This window comes from Mustela nigripes, chromosome X (genome assembly GCF_022355385.1).
Source record: "Mustela nigripes isolate SB6536 chromosome X, MUSNIG.SB6536, whole genome shotgun sequence".
In the NCBI taxonomy this organism is placed as follows: domain Eukaryota; kingdom Metazoa; phylum Chordata; class Mammalia; order Carnivora; family Mustelidae; genus Mustela; species Mustela nigripes.
In genome coordinates this window covers 92,839,175-92,858,994 of record NC_081575.1, presented here as the reverse complement: position 1 = coordinate 92,858,994, position 19,820 = coordinate 92,839,175, and the positions used below count along the sequence as shown (strand labels likewise).

The 19,820-nt window shown below is 34.9% G+C and overlaps 1 protein-coding gene and 1 non-coding gene across 2 annotated transcripts in view; one reads left to right on the top strand and one right to left on the bottom strand.

The window, feature by feature from the left end:
• CFAP47 (cilia and flagella associated protein 47) overlaps positions 1–19,820 on the top strand; it is a 531,154-nt gene that overhangs the window by 105,712 nt on the left and 405,622 nt on the right. The window contains exons 22-23 of the mRNA XM_059385274.1: positions 5,420–5,561; positions 15,646–15,740. Of these exons, the coding sequence (XP_059241257.1) occupies positions 5,420–5,561; positions 15,646–15,740 (237 nt within the window). The remainder of the gene's footprint in view (positions 1–5,419; positions 5,562–15,645; positions 15,741–19,820) is intronic.
• Positions 2,193–2,299, bottom strand: LOC132007932 (U6 spliceosomal RNA). Its single transcript, XR_009401484.1, has one exon. It is a non-coding gene; the product is annotated as a U6 spliceosomal RNA (small nuclear RNA).

Here is a 19,820-nt window from a genome sequence, read left to right as displayed (position 1 = left end):
ATTTATTTATTTATTAAAAGATTTTATTTATTTATTTGACAGAGAGAAATCACAAGTAGACGGAGAGGCAGGCAGAGAGAGAGAGAGAGAGGGAAGCAGGCTCCCTGCTGAGCAGAGAGCACGATGCGGGACTCGATCCCAGGACCCTGAGATCATGACCTGAGCTGAAGGCAGCGGCTTAACCCACTGAGCCACCCAGGCGCCCAGGATTTCCTTTATTTTTAAGCCTAAATAATATTTATGTCAGATTTTGTTTATCCATTCATCTGTCTCAGTTATTTTGAATAGTGCTATTACGGAGATAAATATACAAATATCTCTTCAAGACCCTGCTTTCAGATCGTTTGATTGCTGAATTAAATGGTAGCTCTATTTTTAATTTCTTGAGGAACCTCCATACTCTTTTACATATTGCTAGCACCATTTTACTGTCCCACCAATACTGTACAAGGTTTCCAATTTCTCCACATTCACACCAACACTTATTATTTTCTGAATTTTTGGTCGCAGCTATGATAATGGATGTGAGGTGATATCTTACTGTGATTTTGATTTGCATTCCTCTGATGATTAGTGTTGTCGAGTATCTTTTCATTTGCTTGTTGAATATCCATCCGTATATCCTCTTTGGGGAAATATCCACTTAAATCCTTTGCCTTTTTTAAAATTGAGTTAACACTTTTATTGCTGTCGAGCTGTAGTTCTTAGTATATTTTGGTTATTAATCCCTTATCAAATACATGGTTTGCAAACATTTTCTCTCATTTCATAAGTTGCCTTTCTGCTTTGTTGATTTTTTACTTTCATGAACAGATATTTTTGGGTTTGATGTAATCCCATTTGCCATTATCACACTGGTTCAATAGCTAGCTTTATATTAAGTTTCAAAATTGAGAAATATGAGTTCTTTTACCCTTTTTCTTTTTTTCAGATTGTTTTGTCTATTTGGAGCTTTACTGTTACTTATGAATTTAATGGCTGGCCTACCCATTTTTTCAAAAATGGCCATTGGATTTCTGATAGGGATTGCCATGAGTTATAGATTGTTTAGTGTAGTACTGACATTTGAACAGTACTAAGCCTTCCAGTCAGTGAACATTGGATGTCTTTCCATTTATGTAGAACTTTAATTTTGTTCAACAATGTGTTGTAGTTTTCATTGTACAAGTTTGTCACAACTTGCACACATTTATTTGTAGGAATTTTATTCTTTTGGATCTTACTATTGTTTAAAATTTATTTATTTATTTATTTATTTATTTTAGAGAGTGAAAGTGAGCAAATACCTATGAGCTGTGGGAGGGGCAGAGGGAGGAGAGAAGCAGACACTTCTTTGAGTGTGGAGCCCAACACGGGGCCTGATCTTACCACCTGAGATGAAATCAAGAGTTGGATGCCTGACTGAGCCACCCAGGCACCCCTTGAATATTTATTTATTTATTTAATTTTTTTGGACAGAGAGATCATAAGTAGGCAGAGGGGCAGGTAGAGAGGAGGAAGCAGGCTCCCGCTGAACAGAGAGCCTGATGTGGGGCTTGATCCCAGGACCCTGAGATCATGACCTGAGCCGAAGGCAGAGGCTTAACCCACTGAGCCACCCATGCGCCCCTTGAATCTTATTTTAAATGAAACTGTTTGCTTATTTTATTTTTCAGATTTCATTGCTACTGTGTAGAAACATTTGATTTTGTTTGTCGACCTTGTACATTGCAATTTTCCTGAATTCATTTATTAAGTCTAGCACTTTCTTTGTGGATTCTTTGTGGTTTTCTCTATACAGGATCATTTCATCTGCAAGTACATATAGTCTTACTGCTTTCTTTCCAATCTGAATGCCTTGTATCCCACCCTCTTTTTTTTTTTTTGGCCCGTTTGCTCTGACTAGAACTTTTAGTACATTATTCAATGACATTGGCAAAAAGAGGACATCCTTATATTGTTCCTGATCTCAGGTGGAAGGCTTTCAGTATTTTACCCTAAAACAGGGTGTTAACTGTGGGTTTTTAAAAGTGTTCCTTAGTGTATTCAGGAAGTTCTCTTCTGTTCTTAGTATTCTGAGTGCTTTTATTATGAAAGGATGTATTATTTTGTCAAAATTTTTTTCTGTATCAATTGGCATTACCATTTTTCTTCCTTCAATTAATGTGGAGTATTTTATTTATACACACACACACACACGTACACATACAGTTTTAAATATGGAACACTTCATAAATTTTTGTGTTATCCTTGCACAAGGGCCACTCTAATCCTCTCTGAACCATTCCAACTCCATTGTATGTGCTGCTGAAGCAAGTACATTTATTGATTGATTTTTATATGTTGAACTACTTTGGGGTAAACCCCATTTTGTCATGGTATATAATGCTTGTAATATGCTGATAGATTTAGTTTGCTAGTATTTTCTTAAGGATTAGATTGTCTACATTCATGAGGGATATTGATCTGTAATTTTATTTTTTTTTAAAAAAGATTTTATTTTTTAAAAAAAGAATAAAATTACTATTTATTTATTTGTCAGATAGAGAGAGAGAGAGAGAGCACAAGCAGGTAGAGTGGCAGGCAGAGGCAGAGAGAGAAGCAGGCTCCCTGCTGAGCAAGGAGCCCAATGTGAGACTAGATCCCAGGACCCTGAGATCATGACCTGAGCCAAAGGCAGCAGTTTAACCAACTGAGCCCTCAGGTGTCCCTGTAATTTTTTTTTTTCTTGTAGTGTCTTCATGTCTTTGATATCACAATAATGTTGACCTTATAGAATAAGTGAGGAAGTTTTCTCCTATTTTCTATTTTTGGAAGAATTTGAGAAGTATTGGTGTTAATTCTTTAAATATATGGTAGGATTCACCAGTGGCACCATCTGGTCCTAAATTTCTCTTTTGGTGGGTCTTATTGATTCCTTATCCACTTCTATGGGTCTGTTCATAATTTCTATTTCTTCTTGGGTCAATGTTGATAATTTATGTTTTTCTATGACTGTCAATTTCATCTGGATTATAGACTTTTGATACAAATTCTTGATAAAATTCTCCTGAATCCTTCTCTTCTTTTTCTATGGTTGATAGTAATATCCACATTCATTTTTTTTTTAATTTTAGTTATTCATGTCTCAATTTTTGTTCCTTTTACTGTCTGGCTTAAAGTTTTATACTTTTTTTAAAATATTTTATTTATTTATTTGACAGTCAGAGATCACAAGTAGGCAGAGAGGCAGGCAGCAGGGGTGGGAGGAAGCAGGCTCGCCACTGAGCAGAGAGCCCAATGCAGGGCTTGATCCCAGGACCTTGAGCTCATGAGCTGAGCCGAAGGCAGAGGCTTAACCCACTGAGCCACCCAGGTGCCCCAGTTTTATACTTTGTATAGAAAATCTTCAAAGAACCAACTTTTACTTTCATTGATTTTTATTATTTCTATCTCTTTGTTGATATTCTCATTTTTTCCCATATCATTTTCTTATTTTTCTATTGTTTAGCTCTATGAACAACCTTTTTTTTTTAAGATTTTATTTATTTATTTTTACAGAGAGAGATCACAAGTAGGCAGAGAGGCAGGCAGAGAGAGAGGGGGAAGTAGGCTCTTCGCTGAGCAGAAAGCCCAATGTGGGGCTTGATCTCAGGACCCTGAGATCATGACCTGAGCCAAAGGCAGAGGCTTAGGCCCACTGAACCACCCAGGTTCCCCTGTATGAACAACTTTTTAAAAAGATTTTATTTATTTATTTGAGACAGAGAGAGCACAAATGAGCATGAGTCGGGGGGAGGGGCAGAGGTAGAGGGCAAAACATACTCCCTGCTCAGCTTAGTACCAGGACCCCAGGATCATGACCTGATCTGAAGGCAGATGCTTAACCGACTTAGCCACCCAGGTCCCTCATCTGTGAGCAGATTTAAGACAGTGGATTTAAAGTCTTTCTCTATCTAGTAAGTCCAATGCCTGGACTTACTCTTTGATCGTTTCTGTTATTTAGTTTTTCCTTTGACTGAGTCATGCTTTCATATTTCTTGGTATACATTGTGGGGTTTTTTTTTGTTGTTGTTAATAAGTGGTTATTTGAATATTATAATGTGGTAACTCTAGAAATCAGATTTTATCTGTTCTTGATTGTTGAAGGCTGCAGTCATCCATTTGTTTAGTGACTTTTCCAAATAAGTTTTTACAAAGAATATTCCTTTTGTGTTTTTAACTTTGATAAAGTATAATTTAATCACTTTTTATTTTGTAGATGATTCGTTTTGTATTGTATTTTAGAAATCTTGCCTCACCAACGATTACGATTTTTCTCCTGAATGGTTTATAGTTTTAGGTTTTGTATTTAGGTCTTTGGTCTATTTTGAATCAATAAGAACTATTCTTTTTATTTTTTTAAGATTTTATTTATTTATTTGGCAGACAAAGATCACAAGTAGGCATAGAGGCAGGCAGAGAGAGAGGGGGAAGCAGCCTTCCCGCAGAGCAGAGAGCCTGATGCGGGGCTCGATCCCAGGACCCTGGGAATTATGACCTGAGCCGAAGGCAGAGGCTTTAACCCACTGAGCCACCCAGGCGCCCCCAATAAGAACTATTCTTAAAATTAATTTTTATTTTTAAGAATTAGTTTTAGACTTATGAAAAATAAACCAGGTCTTATTTCAAAAAAAAGAAAAACAACTTTCAACATCACAAGATAATTTTCTTTTTGAAAATGTCTTTTTTTAAAACTGCTGTTTTGCCAAATCCATAATATCTCATTAGATCTCCAGGACTTATTCATCTTGAATAACTGAAACTTTGTACCCCTTGAGCAACATCTCCCCACATCTCACTCTCTCTAGCCCCTAGTAACCACCCTTCTGTTTTCTGCTTCTATGAGTTTGACTGTTTTAGGTTCCACATATAAGTGAGATCATGTATTATTTGTCTTTCTGTGTCTGGTTTACTTCACTAAGCGTAATGTCTTGCAGGTTCATCTGTATTTTTGCAAATGGCTGAATTTCCTTCTATTTTTAAAGTTGAAAAATATTCCATTATATGTATATACCACATTTTCTTTATCCACTACCCCTTGGTTATTTCCATGTCTTGACTGTGTGAATAGTGCTGTAGTGATATAGGAGTGTAGGTTAAGTCTTTGAGATCCTTATTTCATTTCCTTTGGGTAAGTACCCAGAGGTAAAATTGCTGTGTAATTTAGTAGTTCTGGTAACAATACTGTACTTCATCCCTGAAATTTATTAAGAGGGTGAATCCTATGTGTTCTCACAACAAGGTACAGGATAACTCTGTGAAATGGATGGATATGTTAATCAGCCTGATTGTGGTGTTACTTAATTATGATATGTATATCAAATCTTCAAGTTGTACACTTTACATACAATTAAAATAGTGTCACAAATTTCTTATAGCAAAAATAATCACAAGTGTAATGTATTTTTTTGTCTGTCAGGTGGCAACATATGACTTCAGCATTCAAGTTCAGATTAATTTCTTCAAGGCTTCAGAACTTTACACTCAATATCGTTTGTCAAATTCTCCTATGATTCCAAAGACAACACCACTTATTCGACCGTGTTATGTTCAAGCTACTGGTATGTAATGTGAAACATTCACTTGGTGTGTTCATATCAAACATTTACACTAAAACAGCTAAAAGTTTAAAAATTCAGAATATGGTATTTACTTTTCAAAAATAGAAATATTAGAAAGTAAACTATAGTATGATTTCTGTGTGTGTGACTTAAATTGTTCCTGTGAGAATGAATTTTGAGAAATAGTGTAACCAAACCAACGTGAAGTTCACTCCTTATTGAGTTACAGAAACCGCACCAGGTGACGTTGTCGCACAAAGACAACTTTATTAAGGAGATCATGGGCAGTGGCTTCTAAAGCTGTGACTCCCTGACATCAGGTGAAGGGTTACCTTTTGTTTAGGGTTAGATGAATATTTATTTATTTATATTTTTAATTTTTAATTAATTAATTTTTTGGAGAGAAAGAACGTGAGCAGTGGGGGCGGGACAGAGAGAGACTATTAAGCAGATTCCAAGCTCAGCATGGAGCCCCATGCAGGGCTGGATCTCACTACCCTGATTTCATGACCCAAGTCGAAATCAAGAGTCAGTCGCTTAACTAAGTCACCCAGCTGGATCTAGGATGAATATTTAGCTAGGGAAACCTCCTTATCTTATGTAGAGGTGGCTGTAATGTCACACATGACCCTCAAGAAAACTAGGTTGTCTCTACATTGATGTTATGTAAATGAAGTTGAGGCCCCTCCTTGGCTAGAGATTTTAGTATTATAATGAGGCAAAGGTAATGATAGATTATTCCAAAGCTCAGTCCATCGTCTGTGCAGATATGAATTGGAAGTTTAGCTCAAAAGTTCTGGGTAGGGTTGCCTGGGTTGCTCAGTGGATTAAGCCTCTGCCTTCGGCTCAGGTCATGGTCTCAGGGTCCTGGGATCGAGTCCTGCATCGGGCTCTCTGCTAGGCAGGGAGCCGCTTCCTCCCCTCTCTCTCTCTACTTGTGATCTCTCTCTGTCAAATAAATTAAAAAATCTTAAAAAAAAAAGTTCTGGGTAGTCTGGGGTGGGTGGGAGGTCTTGTCAGGGCAGTTGCTGCACGTATAGGGTGGTTTCCAGTGTCATTTGCCCGAGTTAAGAGGTAAGGTAGGAAGAAGAGCTTAAGCAAAAACGTAAGACACATGTTAGTAAGTTCAAGCAGGTGGGTAGTAAAGGTTAGGTCTTGGGGTCTAGCTGGTGACAACAGTGTGGACATAATCTCAGATCAGGGACACTTGTTTTAAAAAATTGGTTATAACTAAAAACAAAGGTCAGTTTAGTTATTTATTGTATGTGTAGTTTTGAATGATTAAATCCAAATATAAGTTGTTAAAATAAAATATGTTTGATTTATAATGAAATGATTTAAATTTTATTTAAGAAAGTTTTCCCCCAAAAGGAATGGGTTATTAAAGGACTAAGCTCATGTAAAGAAGGTTAAGTAAAAACAAATAAACAAAAGAAGGGTAAGTATATTAAGTTTTTAAGCATTATTTATTCATTTTCTCCAAATATTCAAATATAAAACCAATTGACTTTGTAAACCCTACTTTTGATAAGCTTTGGTTTTGCATTTTATTATATATGTTTAAGTATTTTTTATAAAAAGTTAAGTCTAGTTTATGCTTTATTATGCAGTATTTTGTTTTTATAATTCTGACATTAAGTTATTAATGATAAAATAGTGCTCAATTGATAATTATCCTTGGCACCTAGTAAGAGAAGCCTCATTAAAGTAGCACACAATATGGAAATTTATTTCTCTCCTGCTTAAAATACAGAACTAAGAATTCTGCAGCTGGTAGGGAGGCTCTGTGGTTTTCCCCCTTATTTTAAAATAATCATTTTAAGGAAAAAATTATTGTCTAATTTTGTTTTCTGCATTAGTTAAATTACTTACATGAAAAATAAAATTTACTTACTTGACAAATAAAAATTAATGCATCATCATTATGGAAAATTAGAAGATGTTAAAAACACAGAAATGTCATCTAGAATGCAAATATGTAGAGCATACTATTATTGATATCTTCGTATCTTACTCTTTTGTTCTATGCCTTTATTAGTTATTTTCTTAACATAGTTGTTATCTTACTGCCTGTGTTCGGTTGAAATCTCTTCACTTTTAATAGAAACTTTGACTTGGATATTATAGACTCTTAATTATGTAAATTGACAGGGATAACTATTATAGATTATTTTATTCAGTAAGTGTCTTTTATAGATTATTTAAGCACAAGGATTTAGGTTTTTTCTTTTATTTTCTTACTCATATAATTATTGTAGTATTGAACATTTTTGTGTATAATAATTTTTCCCTGTTTAGATTTTCTTAAAAATGAGGTTCCCTGAATTGACTGCATTCCTTCTGAAGTATATACATGTTAGGGATGCCTGGGTGGTTTAGCCATTAAGCATCTGACTCTTGACATTCGTTCAGGTTAGGATCTCAGGGTGGTGAGGTTGGGCTCTGTGCTGGGCGTGGATCCTGCTTAAGATTTTCCTCTCTCCCTCCCTCCCTCCCTCCATCCCTTTGCTTCTTTCCCCCTCCTCCAGTGAGCCCACACTCAGGCTTTCTCTCTCTCTTTCAAAAAAAAAAAATGTATATACATATTAAAGCTCTTGATACATTTTGCAAAAGAGCTTTTGTAAAGAGTTATGCTGTTTTACCTTTCCTTCAGTATAAACTCTAACCAGCATTGAATTAAAGAAATTGGATATTTTTCTATGTGATTGAAAGTACATCATTTCAATTTCTTTGCTTACTTATGAGGATTAAAATTTTTCTATCTTTGCTAGTAATAATATATTTCATATGTAAATTATCCACTCATGAATTTTATCTTTATCATTGTGGTGTATTTGTCTGATGTCAATGATTTCCTTATTTATTTATATTAAATTTTTTCATCTTTACTGTGAATTTTTTTAAGATTTGTTGCTTGGCATTAGTTTTATTTGTTATACAGTAAACACTTTATAGTGAAATTTAGCTATCATTTCCTCTATAATTTCTAACATTGTTTTAAAGATTAGACCGTCTTCCCCATGTTAGGATTTGGTATATATGTAATTCTGTTCTTCTTCCTAAATTTTTAATAACTTCATTTTATTTTATTTTATTATTTTATTATCTTTTTAAAGATTTTATTTATTTATTTGACAGAGAGAGACATAGTGAGAGTGAGCACAGAAATAGGCAGAGTGGGAGAGGGAGAAGCACATTTCCCTCTGAGCAGGGAGACCGATGTGGGGCTCAATCCCAGGACCCTGAGCCCAAGGCAGATGTTTAATGACTGAGCTACCCAGGTGCCCCCTTTTTTCTATTTTTAATGGTTTAAAATTCATTCAACATTTTCTATACTTAGTTAATTTGTAATAAAACAATATTGCTGTATTTCCAGAAAGTATTGGAATAGCAAAGCAAACTTCGCTTTATTATATAATTTATTGACCCCAAAGTTTACTAATGATTCAAATGATATGGGTATAATCAGGCAGGCATGTAACATTTCTTCATAGAGAAGTTGGCATTTATCAGACACAGCTTCCAAATTGTCCTTTTCTTCCTCCTTAAGATTCCTTTTGCCTTTGAATTAACATGTAACTTTTGGATGTCATTTAGAAACTTGTTCCCAAAGGAAGCTGTTTTTGTTTGGAGCTTCCCATTTTTGTACTTTCAATAAGTTACGTAAGTAGGAAGCAGTAAGGAATTTTCATTCTCCTACCAGCAGTGCCTCATAAATCCATAAATTCTAGATACTTTTGAATGGCCATTTGGACATTCAAGGTAATATTCATATTCCAGGTAATATGTCAGGGTTTGTTTTGTATTGTTTTGTTTTGAATAGTCCACTGGTGAATTCCACTTTCATGTTTGCAAGGACGCTTGGTCAAGTCCGTTATTCCCTGACCTACCCCCTCAATAGAAGGATGATAGCTCAGTAGGAGGCTCACAAGCTTTCTGTTATCTCTCTTCTCCCAAATTACATGTATATATTTTAAAATTAAAATAGTGCTAATGCAGAATTGGAATCTATTATCTCCTTCTCAGGGCTTATCCTGCATCCCAGAGGCAGTAACTTTTTTCATTAATTAATGAAAACACTTACTTAGTGACAAGCATCTTCACTCACTTGAAACATTAACTCCTGTTATCCATTTTATAATGTAGTTATAGTTTAAATTTCAATTAAAATTTTTATCAGAGATTTGTTATAACAATATATTGTTCATTATTAAACCAAGTAGTGTAACTGCATAGTTACTTTATTTATTTTCCTTCAACTTTTTTTTATTACTGGAGTTTTTAATTACTCAATTGTCATTAGATATTTGACTAAATCCTCCCATGCCACAAAGCTCTCCTTTATATTATGCTTGTCTGGACAATGTTCCACATAATCTAGTCTGTCACATAATAATGTCATATCTACTTATTCTCTTGAAGTAATCTTCCTGGAGCATAGCAACCTCCTGCTTCAACATGGACTAGATACTTTCCCTGCAGCAGAACTTTTGTCTAAGATTTCCTATCACTATACTTGTGGATATTTTTTAAAAAACTCTTTTCTGTTTTGAATCTCCTGTTTTTTCAATCTCTTGCCTTCCTGTTTCTTGGTTTACTGCATTGTTTAGGTAGATTGTATCTTCCAGGGGCTCTAAAGAAAGGGCAAAAGGGATCTAATTTTTGAGAATTTCCATGTCTGAAAATATCATTGTTTTTCCTTTCACACTTGAAGGATAATTTGGTTTAGAATAAAATTCTGTTATTTCACACTGATAATTTTAGTGTGTCTCTCTTGTTGTATGTTCTTGTGGAACTTTTCAATAGAAATTCATGTCCTCTGGTTCTATAAAGTTTTCATAAACAATTTCCTTGAAAAGTTCTTCCCACCATTTTCTGTATTTCTTTCTTTAAGGCTTTATTGGTTGTGTTTTGTACATCTTGGATTATGTTATATATTTTAATTATCTTATATTTTCTCTCCTCTTGTCCTTTCCCTTATTTCTTTGTTGTACTTCTCAGGATATTTTTCTGACTTTATTATGTCTTGAGAAATTATTTTGGCAGTTTTAAACTAATGAGAGTTAACTTTTTTTCTGATTGTTTCATTACTTATAGACTTCTGAAAGATAAAAACAACAATTTTTCTCTCTACTTGTATTATGATGATTCCTTTGACATTTTTTTCTGTTGCTACATTGTCTCATTTTTTGCTGAATTATTTCTCCTTCATGTCGATGAGTTCCTTAAATGTTTGTCGATTTTTGCCTGTTCTCTCATGATATTAGTGAATCTCACAATGCTGGCTTCATTACCAACTATTATATCATTTCCTGACAATCTGGATCCCAGTGAATGTTTAAGGAGGTCAAAATGTTAGTCTATAAGACTTTAATCTTGAGCATTTCAGTTTTTTTGGAAAATATTTCTTCAAATTAAAAGGATAATAGGTTAATATATCAACAACAATATGCATGCATATTTGATAACCAGATGAAATGGAGCAATTCCTTGAAAGACAAAATCTGCCAAAACTTACACAATAAGAGATAGTCTGGATAAGCCTCAGTATATTAAAGAAATTGAATCAATAATTGGTAACCTTCAAAAACAGAAGGCACCAGGCCCAGATGGGATCATTGGTGGACTCTATCAAACATTTAGAGAAGGGGCGCCTGGGTGGCTCAGTGGGTTAAAACCTCTGCCTTCGGCTCAGGTCATGATCCCAGGTCCTGGGATCTAGCCCTGCATTGGGCTCGCTCCACAGCAAGGAGCCTGCTTCCTTCTCTTTCTCTCTCTCTACCTGTCTTTCTGCCTACTTATGATCTCTGCCTGTCAAATAAATAAAATCTTAAAAAAGAAACATTTAGAGAGGAAGTCATACCAATTATCTATAATCAATTCTCTACAATCTCTTTCAGAAGATAGAAACAGAAAGAATACGTTATAACTCATCCCAACTCATTTTGAGGGCAATAGTACTCTAATACCAAACCAGACAAAGGCAATACAAGAATAGAAAATGTCATACCAATATCTCTTCTCAGCATAGATACAGAAGTCCTTAACAAAATATTAGCAAATCAAATCCAACATTGTGTAAAAAGAATTATGTACCATGACCAAGTGAAATTTATCCCATGTGTGCAAGGTTGGTTTACATTCAGAAATCAATGCATTCCATTATATGAACAGGACAGAGAAAAATAAAAAGCCACATGACCATATCAGTAGATTCAGGGGAGATAAAACATTTTATAAAATCTAATACCCATTCATGAAAACAACTTAGTAAATGAGGACTGGAGCAGAACTTTCTCAACTTGATTTAAAAAATGTATACAAATACCCCACAGCTATTATCATTCTTATTGATGAGAAACTCATAGCTTTCTCATTAAAGTCAGAAACCAAGCTAGGATGTCCCTAGCTAATGCAATAAGACACAAAGAGGAATCAACAGATACACAGATTAGGAAAGATGAGTAACTCTGCATTCATTGATGACATGATCATTTATGTAGAAAACCCGAAAGATTTAGTTAAGAAAAACACTTAGGGAAATAATAAGCTAGTATAGCAAGGTTGCAGGATACAAACTTAGAGTACAAAAGTCAGTTTTTTTCACATATACAAGCAATGAATAAATGGAATTTGAAATTAAATACAAAATACCATTTATATTATCACCCAACCAAAAGTGGAATACTTAAGTATATTGACAAGTATTGACAAGATCTATTTGGAGGAGGTGGTGAAATGAAAGGGTGCCTAACAGACTTTCTCCTGTCTCCCTGAGCCCTTCCTGAGACCTCAGTGGTGTCTTCTGTGCCATCTTGTTGCCAGCACTGCTGGGTGATGAAACTAAAACAAGATGCATTTTGTCTGGATTGTGGTTAATTCATCTATATATACCCTCAACCACCTCTCACCAAAATGACTAGTAGAGGGAGGAACACCCAACAGAAGAAAAATTCAGAGACTGTGCCCTCTGTCACATAAGTATTGGATATGGACATAAACAGTATCTCGGAAAGAGAATTCAAAATAACAATTATCCAGGCAATGGCCAGGTTGAAGAAGACCATTAGTGGCAACATAGAATCTCTAAGGGCAGAAGTGAGGCTGATCTGGCAGTACTAAAAAATGCTGTCAATGAGATCCGATCTAATCTAAATACTCTAACAGCTTGGGTAACAGAGGCAGGTGATCGAATTAGTGAACTAGAAGACAAACTGATAGAAAAGAAGGATCAGGAGGAGGCCTGGAACAAACAGCTTAGAAGCCATGAAGACAGAATTAGGGAAATAAATGATGCCATGAAATGTTCCAGTGTCAGAATTTTTGGGATCTCTGAGAGGGTGGAGAAAGAGAGAAGACTAGAAGATACAGGTGAACAAATTCTAGATGAAAATTTCCCCAATCTGGAAAATGGAACAAGTGTTTGTGCCCTAGAGGCAGAAAGGACACCCCCCCCCAATATCAACAAGTCTAGAAAGACCTCCAGACACTTAATTATGAAATTCACAGATCAGAATTTCAGACAGGTGGTCTTAAGGACAGCTTGGGGGAAGAGATTCTTTACATACAGAGGAAGGACCATCAGAATAACTTCAGACCTGTCCACAGAAACCTGCAAGGCAGAAAGGACTGGCAAGTCATATTCAGGGCAATAAATGAGAATAACATGCAGCCAAGAATAATTTATCCAGCAAGGCTGTCACTCAGAATGGATGGAAAGATAAAGAGCTTCCAAGACTGGCAAGGTTTTAGTACCAAGTCAGTACTAAAAGAAATATTAAGGGGGGGAGGTTCTATAAAAGAAGAAAGAACCAAAGAGTGACATAGAACAGAAATTTACAGAGACAATTTATAGAAAAAAGGACTTCACAGGCAACATCATGTCAATAAAAATGTATTTTTCAAGAATCACTGTTAGTGTGAATAGCTTAAATGCTCCCATAAAATGGCACAGGATTGCAGACTGGATAAAACGACAGGACCCGTCCATATGCTGTCTACAAAAGAAACATTTGGAACCTAAAAATACATGCAGACTGAAAGTGAAGGGATGGAGAAACATCTTTCATGCTGATGGGCCTCAAAAGAAAGCTGGGATAGTGATTTTCATATCAGATAAATTAGATTTTAAGCTAAAGACTGTAGTCAGACATACAGAAGGACACTACCTCATTGAGGTACCACCTTACACCATTTAGAATGGCCAAAATCTACAGGCAGGAAACAAGTGTTGGATAGGATGTGGAGAAAGGGGAACCCTCTTATACTGTTGGTGGGAATGCAAGTTGGTGCAGCCGCTTTGGAAAACAATGTGGAGATTCCTTAAGAAATTAAAAACAGCTACCCTATGACCCTGCAATTGCACTACTGGGTATGTACCCCAAAGATACAGATGTAGTGGAAAAAAAGGGCCATCTCTACCCCAGTGTTCATAGCAGCAATGGCCAAAATTGCCAAACTGTGGAAAGAACCAACATGCCCTTCAATACACCAATGGATAAAGAAGATATGATCCATATATGCAATGGAATATTATGCCTCCATCAGAAAGGATGAATACCCAACTTTTATATCAACATGGATGGGTCTGGAGGAGAGTATGCTGAGTAGAAGTATTTCAAGCAGAGAAAATTAATTATCACATGGTTTCACTTACTTGTGGAGCATAAGGAATAACATGGAGGACGTTAGGAGGAGGAAAGGAAAAGTGAATTGGGGGAAATCAGAGGGGAAGATGAACAATGAGAGACTGTGGACTCTGAGAAACAAACTGAGGGTTTTGGAGAGAAGGGGATGGGGGGTTGGTGAGCTTGGTGGAGGGTATTAAGGGGCCACATATTACATAGAACACTGGGTGTGGTGCATAAACAATGAGTTTTGGAACACTGAAAAAATAAAATTAATTAAAAAGAATATAGATAAAAAGATCTATTTAAGGAAGGGTATCAAATGATGAAATTTATCTGGTGAAAGATATCAAAGAAGAATTAAAGGGAGTGGTATTCGATGTTCATGCATAGGAAGTCTCAATATTGTTAAGATGGCACTTCTTCCCAACTTGATCTAGAGATTCAGTGCAATCTCAGTCAGAATCCCAGAATATTATTTTATAGGTGTTGCAAAATTGATTAAAAGTTTATATGGAAAGGGAAAAGACTCACAATAGCCCACACACTACCGAAGGAGAACAACAAAATTGGAGGACTGACACTGTCCAGCTTCAAGACTTTCTACAAAAGTGCAATAATCATGAGACTTTGGTATTGGCAGAAATATAGACAAATAGGTAAGTGGAATAGAAAAGAGAGCCCAGAAATAGGCCAACATAAATGTAGTCAACTGATCTTTGACCTGTGATTAGAGGCAGTAATGCTCAGAAAAGGTAGTTTTTTTCAAAAAATACTGTTGAACAACTGGATATGACAAGCAAAGATATGAATCTAGATACAGACTTTATACTCCTCACAAAAATGAACTTAAAATGGTTCACAGAACTAAATGTAAAATGCAAAATTAACAAAACTTTTGGGAGATAACAGAAGGTAAAATCTACAGGACTTGAGTTTGGTAATGACATTTTAGATATAATAACAGAGGCAAGATCTGTGAAAGAAGGACTGAGAAACTGCAGTTCATTAAAATTAAAAATTTATGCTCTCCAAAAGACACTGTCAAAAGACCAAAAAGGCAGACCACTTACTGGGAGAAAATATTTGCAAAAGGCAGTTTCTTTTCACTTCTGTGCTTCTGCATTTGTCAGCTCTATTATAAAGATCTTTTTAACTATGTTTACTTTATTCTGAGCTCAATATTTAATGTATTTTATGCTCTTAATATCTCAAGGGTAATTTTTTTATTTTACTTGTAATTAGTTACCATTGAAATACAAAACTGGAATTTTATAGATGTGATAAGCCACGATATTTTATAAAAGTTTTTAAGTATGTCTTTGTTTTCTGTCTGGTTACATAAAAATAAAACATAATTTTATTATTTCTTATTTTGTATTGAAAAGTATGGTAATAATTATCTATAAGCTAATATCTCTTACTATTTTATCAGTATATTTACTTTCCTCTCATAGTATTGCAAGCACCATTGAGATTATCCAACACTGATTTTGTATTTGAAATGCCATTGCATATTTTGGATTCTAATAACAAGGTCACAAAAACTCAGGTATGTATAAAGAATTGATGTAGTTTACAACCTTTTTTTTTTACTATGGTTTTTAGTTTACTGAGTTGATTATTCTGAAGCACATATTGTAGGAATACTTTGTTTTAGAGAACTTACACATATAATATTTCTCAGAAGTAATTATCAAAGTATACAAATACTCATTTTTATATATACATTTTAATATATATATATATTTAATAGGATTATTCAAAATATTTTAAATAGAATTAATTTACTAGTATCTTCTTATATAAATAGAAGCTATGATTAAATTAATGTGGCATATGTTCCATTCAGGTAAGGAAATGTGGTGAAAGGTAATAATAAAAATTGGAAAGATCCAGGTATATAATAAGGTGACTTCTATAAAAATCTAGTCTTTTTTCTTACTAGATATCTCTGTCTCTCATAATTATGAATCTACCTAGAAGAAAAAAAAAGACATGCATAAAGGAAGCTCATGCATATATATTAGAAATTTGTATTTATAGTAACTCTTTATTATGTTATATATTGCCTTTCCTACAATTAATTCTGAACCTCTTTAGCTTTGAAGAAAAATTGCATGGCAAAAATATTTAACATTGCATGTGTCAAATAATAGCTGAGTCCTATATGAAATTATAGTTAGAGAAGAATATAGGATCTCTTCTGAAATTAACATGTGACTGTTTCAAGTATAAAATATCAGTAAAACTTCTGACTCTAACATAACTTCAAGGATGCAGAAGACTTTGTATGTGGGGCTAGAAGGGAAGCTTTAGTGACCTGAACTGGATTGAATCCAAAGGAAAAGCAGTCCCTTTATAAATGTGAGATTATTTTATATCATTGAAATTTTATTCATTTGGCATAATAAAAGACAATCTAGACAAGAGCCTTCTCTCTTGAGTGGCAAAAGAGTCACATTGGCCCCACAGAGAAAGAAATGTGTCTATGATGCACTACTTGAATTTGCCATGGATATTTATATAGTCATAATAAAATATATAATACAGAGAAGTCTTAATATTTTATGGGGCAAAATTAAAATTTGATCATATATATTACGTGTGAAATGACAGGTGTGTGATAGGTACAATGTGTATGTGAAGATTAAGTTGACAGAAGGGTTGGGAATGGTAGAAGAAAGTGGAGTAAAATTCATTTTACCTAGTGGGTAATTAAAGGAGATTATCTAAAGTTGACAGAAGAACTAGCGTGAATAGTGAATAGCATGAATTCTTGTATTATAGAATATATTTTTCTGATGTGTCATGTGATGGAGATGATGGACTCTGATTAAGAGAAATGATGCTAGATTATCTAGGTGGTCCCATTTGAATTACATGAGTGGTTAAAACCAGAGAAACTTTCCTGTGCTCAGAAGGAAATGTGATGACAGAAGAAGGGTAGAGAGATAAGATGATGTTGTATTTGAAGATAGTGGAAGGAATCCATCAGCCAATGAATGTGTAGGCCTTCTAGAAACTGGGAATAGCAAGGAAATAGTCTTTTCTAGAGCCCTCCAGAAACTATCATAGTTCCTTCTAACACTTTGATCCTAGTCCAGTGATGTGCCTTTTGAACTTATAACCTACAAGACTGTAATTTTATAAATTTGTGTTCATTTAAACTATTAAGTTTGTGGTAATTTAAGGCAGCAATAAAAAAAAAAAACTAAAGTAGACCATATCAACATTGTATTTAGAATCAGGGTATAACTAGAGAAAATCCAACACTTAGCTAAAATTAGTTGCTTCAGGGAAGCAGATTTCTTGATCCAACATTTAGCTAAAATTAGTTGCTTCAGGGAAGCAGATTTCTTGATGAGGAGTTGAGTGGGTCATCTGTTTTTTGTTTGCTTGACTTTTGGGGACAACTGTTCTCTTTTTTTAAAAAAGCACTTTTGAATTATTTGTGTAAGGTGTGTACATGTATCATTTTGATGAAGGTATTTAAAAACTAACAATACTATACATACTAAACAATGTTTCCTTACAGATGACTGTATCAGTTTTGTTCTTGGGATAGGATTGAAAAGTGGATAGTATTTTTAGAGATCTAACATTTCCTCATTTCAGAATGAGTAAAATGAGGCATTCAGATGACTAGTACATCTCCATCTTCTGTTTTAAAAGTGTTTTTTTTTTCTTTATAAGATGCAAATATTAGACTTAAATAGATGTTTATGTACTGAGAGACTTTGGGAATAAAATTGACTCATTTTAAAATCCTGAATATTTTAAATCAATCATACTTTAGAAAGAGATGAAGTACACTATTTTGTTGTGTTGCCAGTTGTATGGATAATTCTGTACTTTTCAAATTTTGAAGGGTAAAGTTAAAACAATACCTAGTTGAGGGTTTTATTTTAATAGTATGTTGTACTGGAGAGACAAGTCTGCACACAAGTCCTGCATATAGCTCCCAGATTTACCAGAACATTACAAACATAGTGCAAAGAGTTTATGTATTCTTTACACGACTTTCCCTATTATTAACACCTATACAGCATAAAATATTTTTCAGACTTAAGAAATTAACATTAGAACAAAATTATTAGTTAGACCATAGATTGTATTTGTTTTTCACCAGTTTTTCAGTAATGTCCTTTTACTGTTTCAGGGTTCAATTAAGGGTATCATGTTTCATTTAGTTTCCTCTGATATATGACTGGCTCTCAGTCTTGCTCATTTTTTAATGACTTTGTTATATATATATATTAAAGATTTTATTTATTTATTTGACAGACAGAGATCACAAGTAGGCAGAGAGGCAGGCAGAGAGAGAGAGGGCGGGGGGAAGCAGGCTTCCTATCCCAGGACCCTGAGATCATGACCGGAGCCAAAGGCAGCAGCCCAAACCACTGAGCCACCCAGGCGCCCCATGACTTTGTTATATTTTAAGAGTACTGTTTTGGTACTGTTGCAGAATGTTCTTTAATTTTCACTGGTCTGATTTTTCCCACCTGATTCAGCTTCATTCTTATTTTTCATGGGTTTTGGGGCAGAATGTAACAGACGTGAATTGTCTTTTTTGTCACATCATGTGAAGGGAGTACATGATATCAGCATAACTTATCACTGGTGATATATGTCAGGAGAACTGAAAAAAAAGTTGGATAAACTGCTTCTGTTTTTTCACACTCTGCATTTTATTTAATTTATTTATTTATAAAAGATTTTATTTATTTATTTAACACAGAGAGAGATCACAGGTAGGCAGAGAGGCAGGGAGGGGGGCGGGGGAAGCAGGCTTCTCTCTGAGCAGAAAGCCCGATGCAGGGCTCAATCCCAGGACCCTGAGATCATGACCTGAGCCAAAGGCAGATGCTTAACCCACTGAGTCACTCAGGTGCCCCACACACTGCATTTTAGAAGTGAGTTGTCAATTTCAACCCACACTCAAGGTGTTGGGGGTCAAACTGTACCTTCTGGAGGGGGGATTTATATATATTATTTGGAATTTGTCTGCAAGGAAAATTTATTTATTTTATTAGTTATTTTATTACTTAATATGCCGTGTCACCTCACAAATATTTATACATTCAGTTACAATCAATATTACATTATTTATTTTGTTATTAAATTTGTTCCAGCTCTGGCCATTTGGAATTCTTTTAGATTGGTCTTTTGACATGCTTCCATCATTATGATTTTTTAAAAAAATATTTTCTTTATTTGTCGAGAGAGAGAGCATGCACACAAGCAGGTGGAGCAGCAGGCAGAGGGAGAAGCAGGCTCCCTGCTCAGCAGGGAGTTGGATATGGGACTAGATCCCAGGCCCCTGGAATCATGCCCTGAGCTGAAGGCAGACGTTTAACTGACTGAGCCACCCAGGCATCCCCCATCATTATGATTTTTAAGCATTCTCATACTTTCTGGTGCTAAAAAATGGTCCATGTTTATCTTTTATTTTATTTTTTTCTAGCTCTAGAATCGATATTTTCTCCAAGAAACCCCACTGCCATTTTTGGAAGAATGGCATTTAGTAACCAAGATCTGTACACTAGGTGTGCTAACTGCTACTGGGGTGTCACATGTTCTAAGTTCTTTTTGCATATAGAATCAGGAAATATTTGTATACTAACTTGTA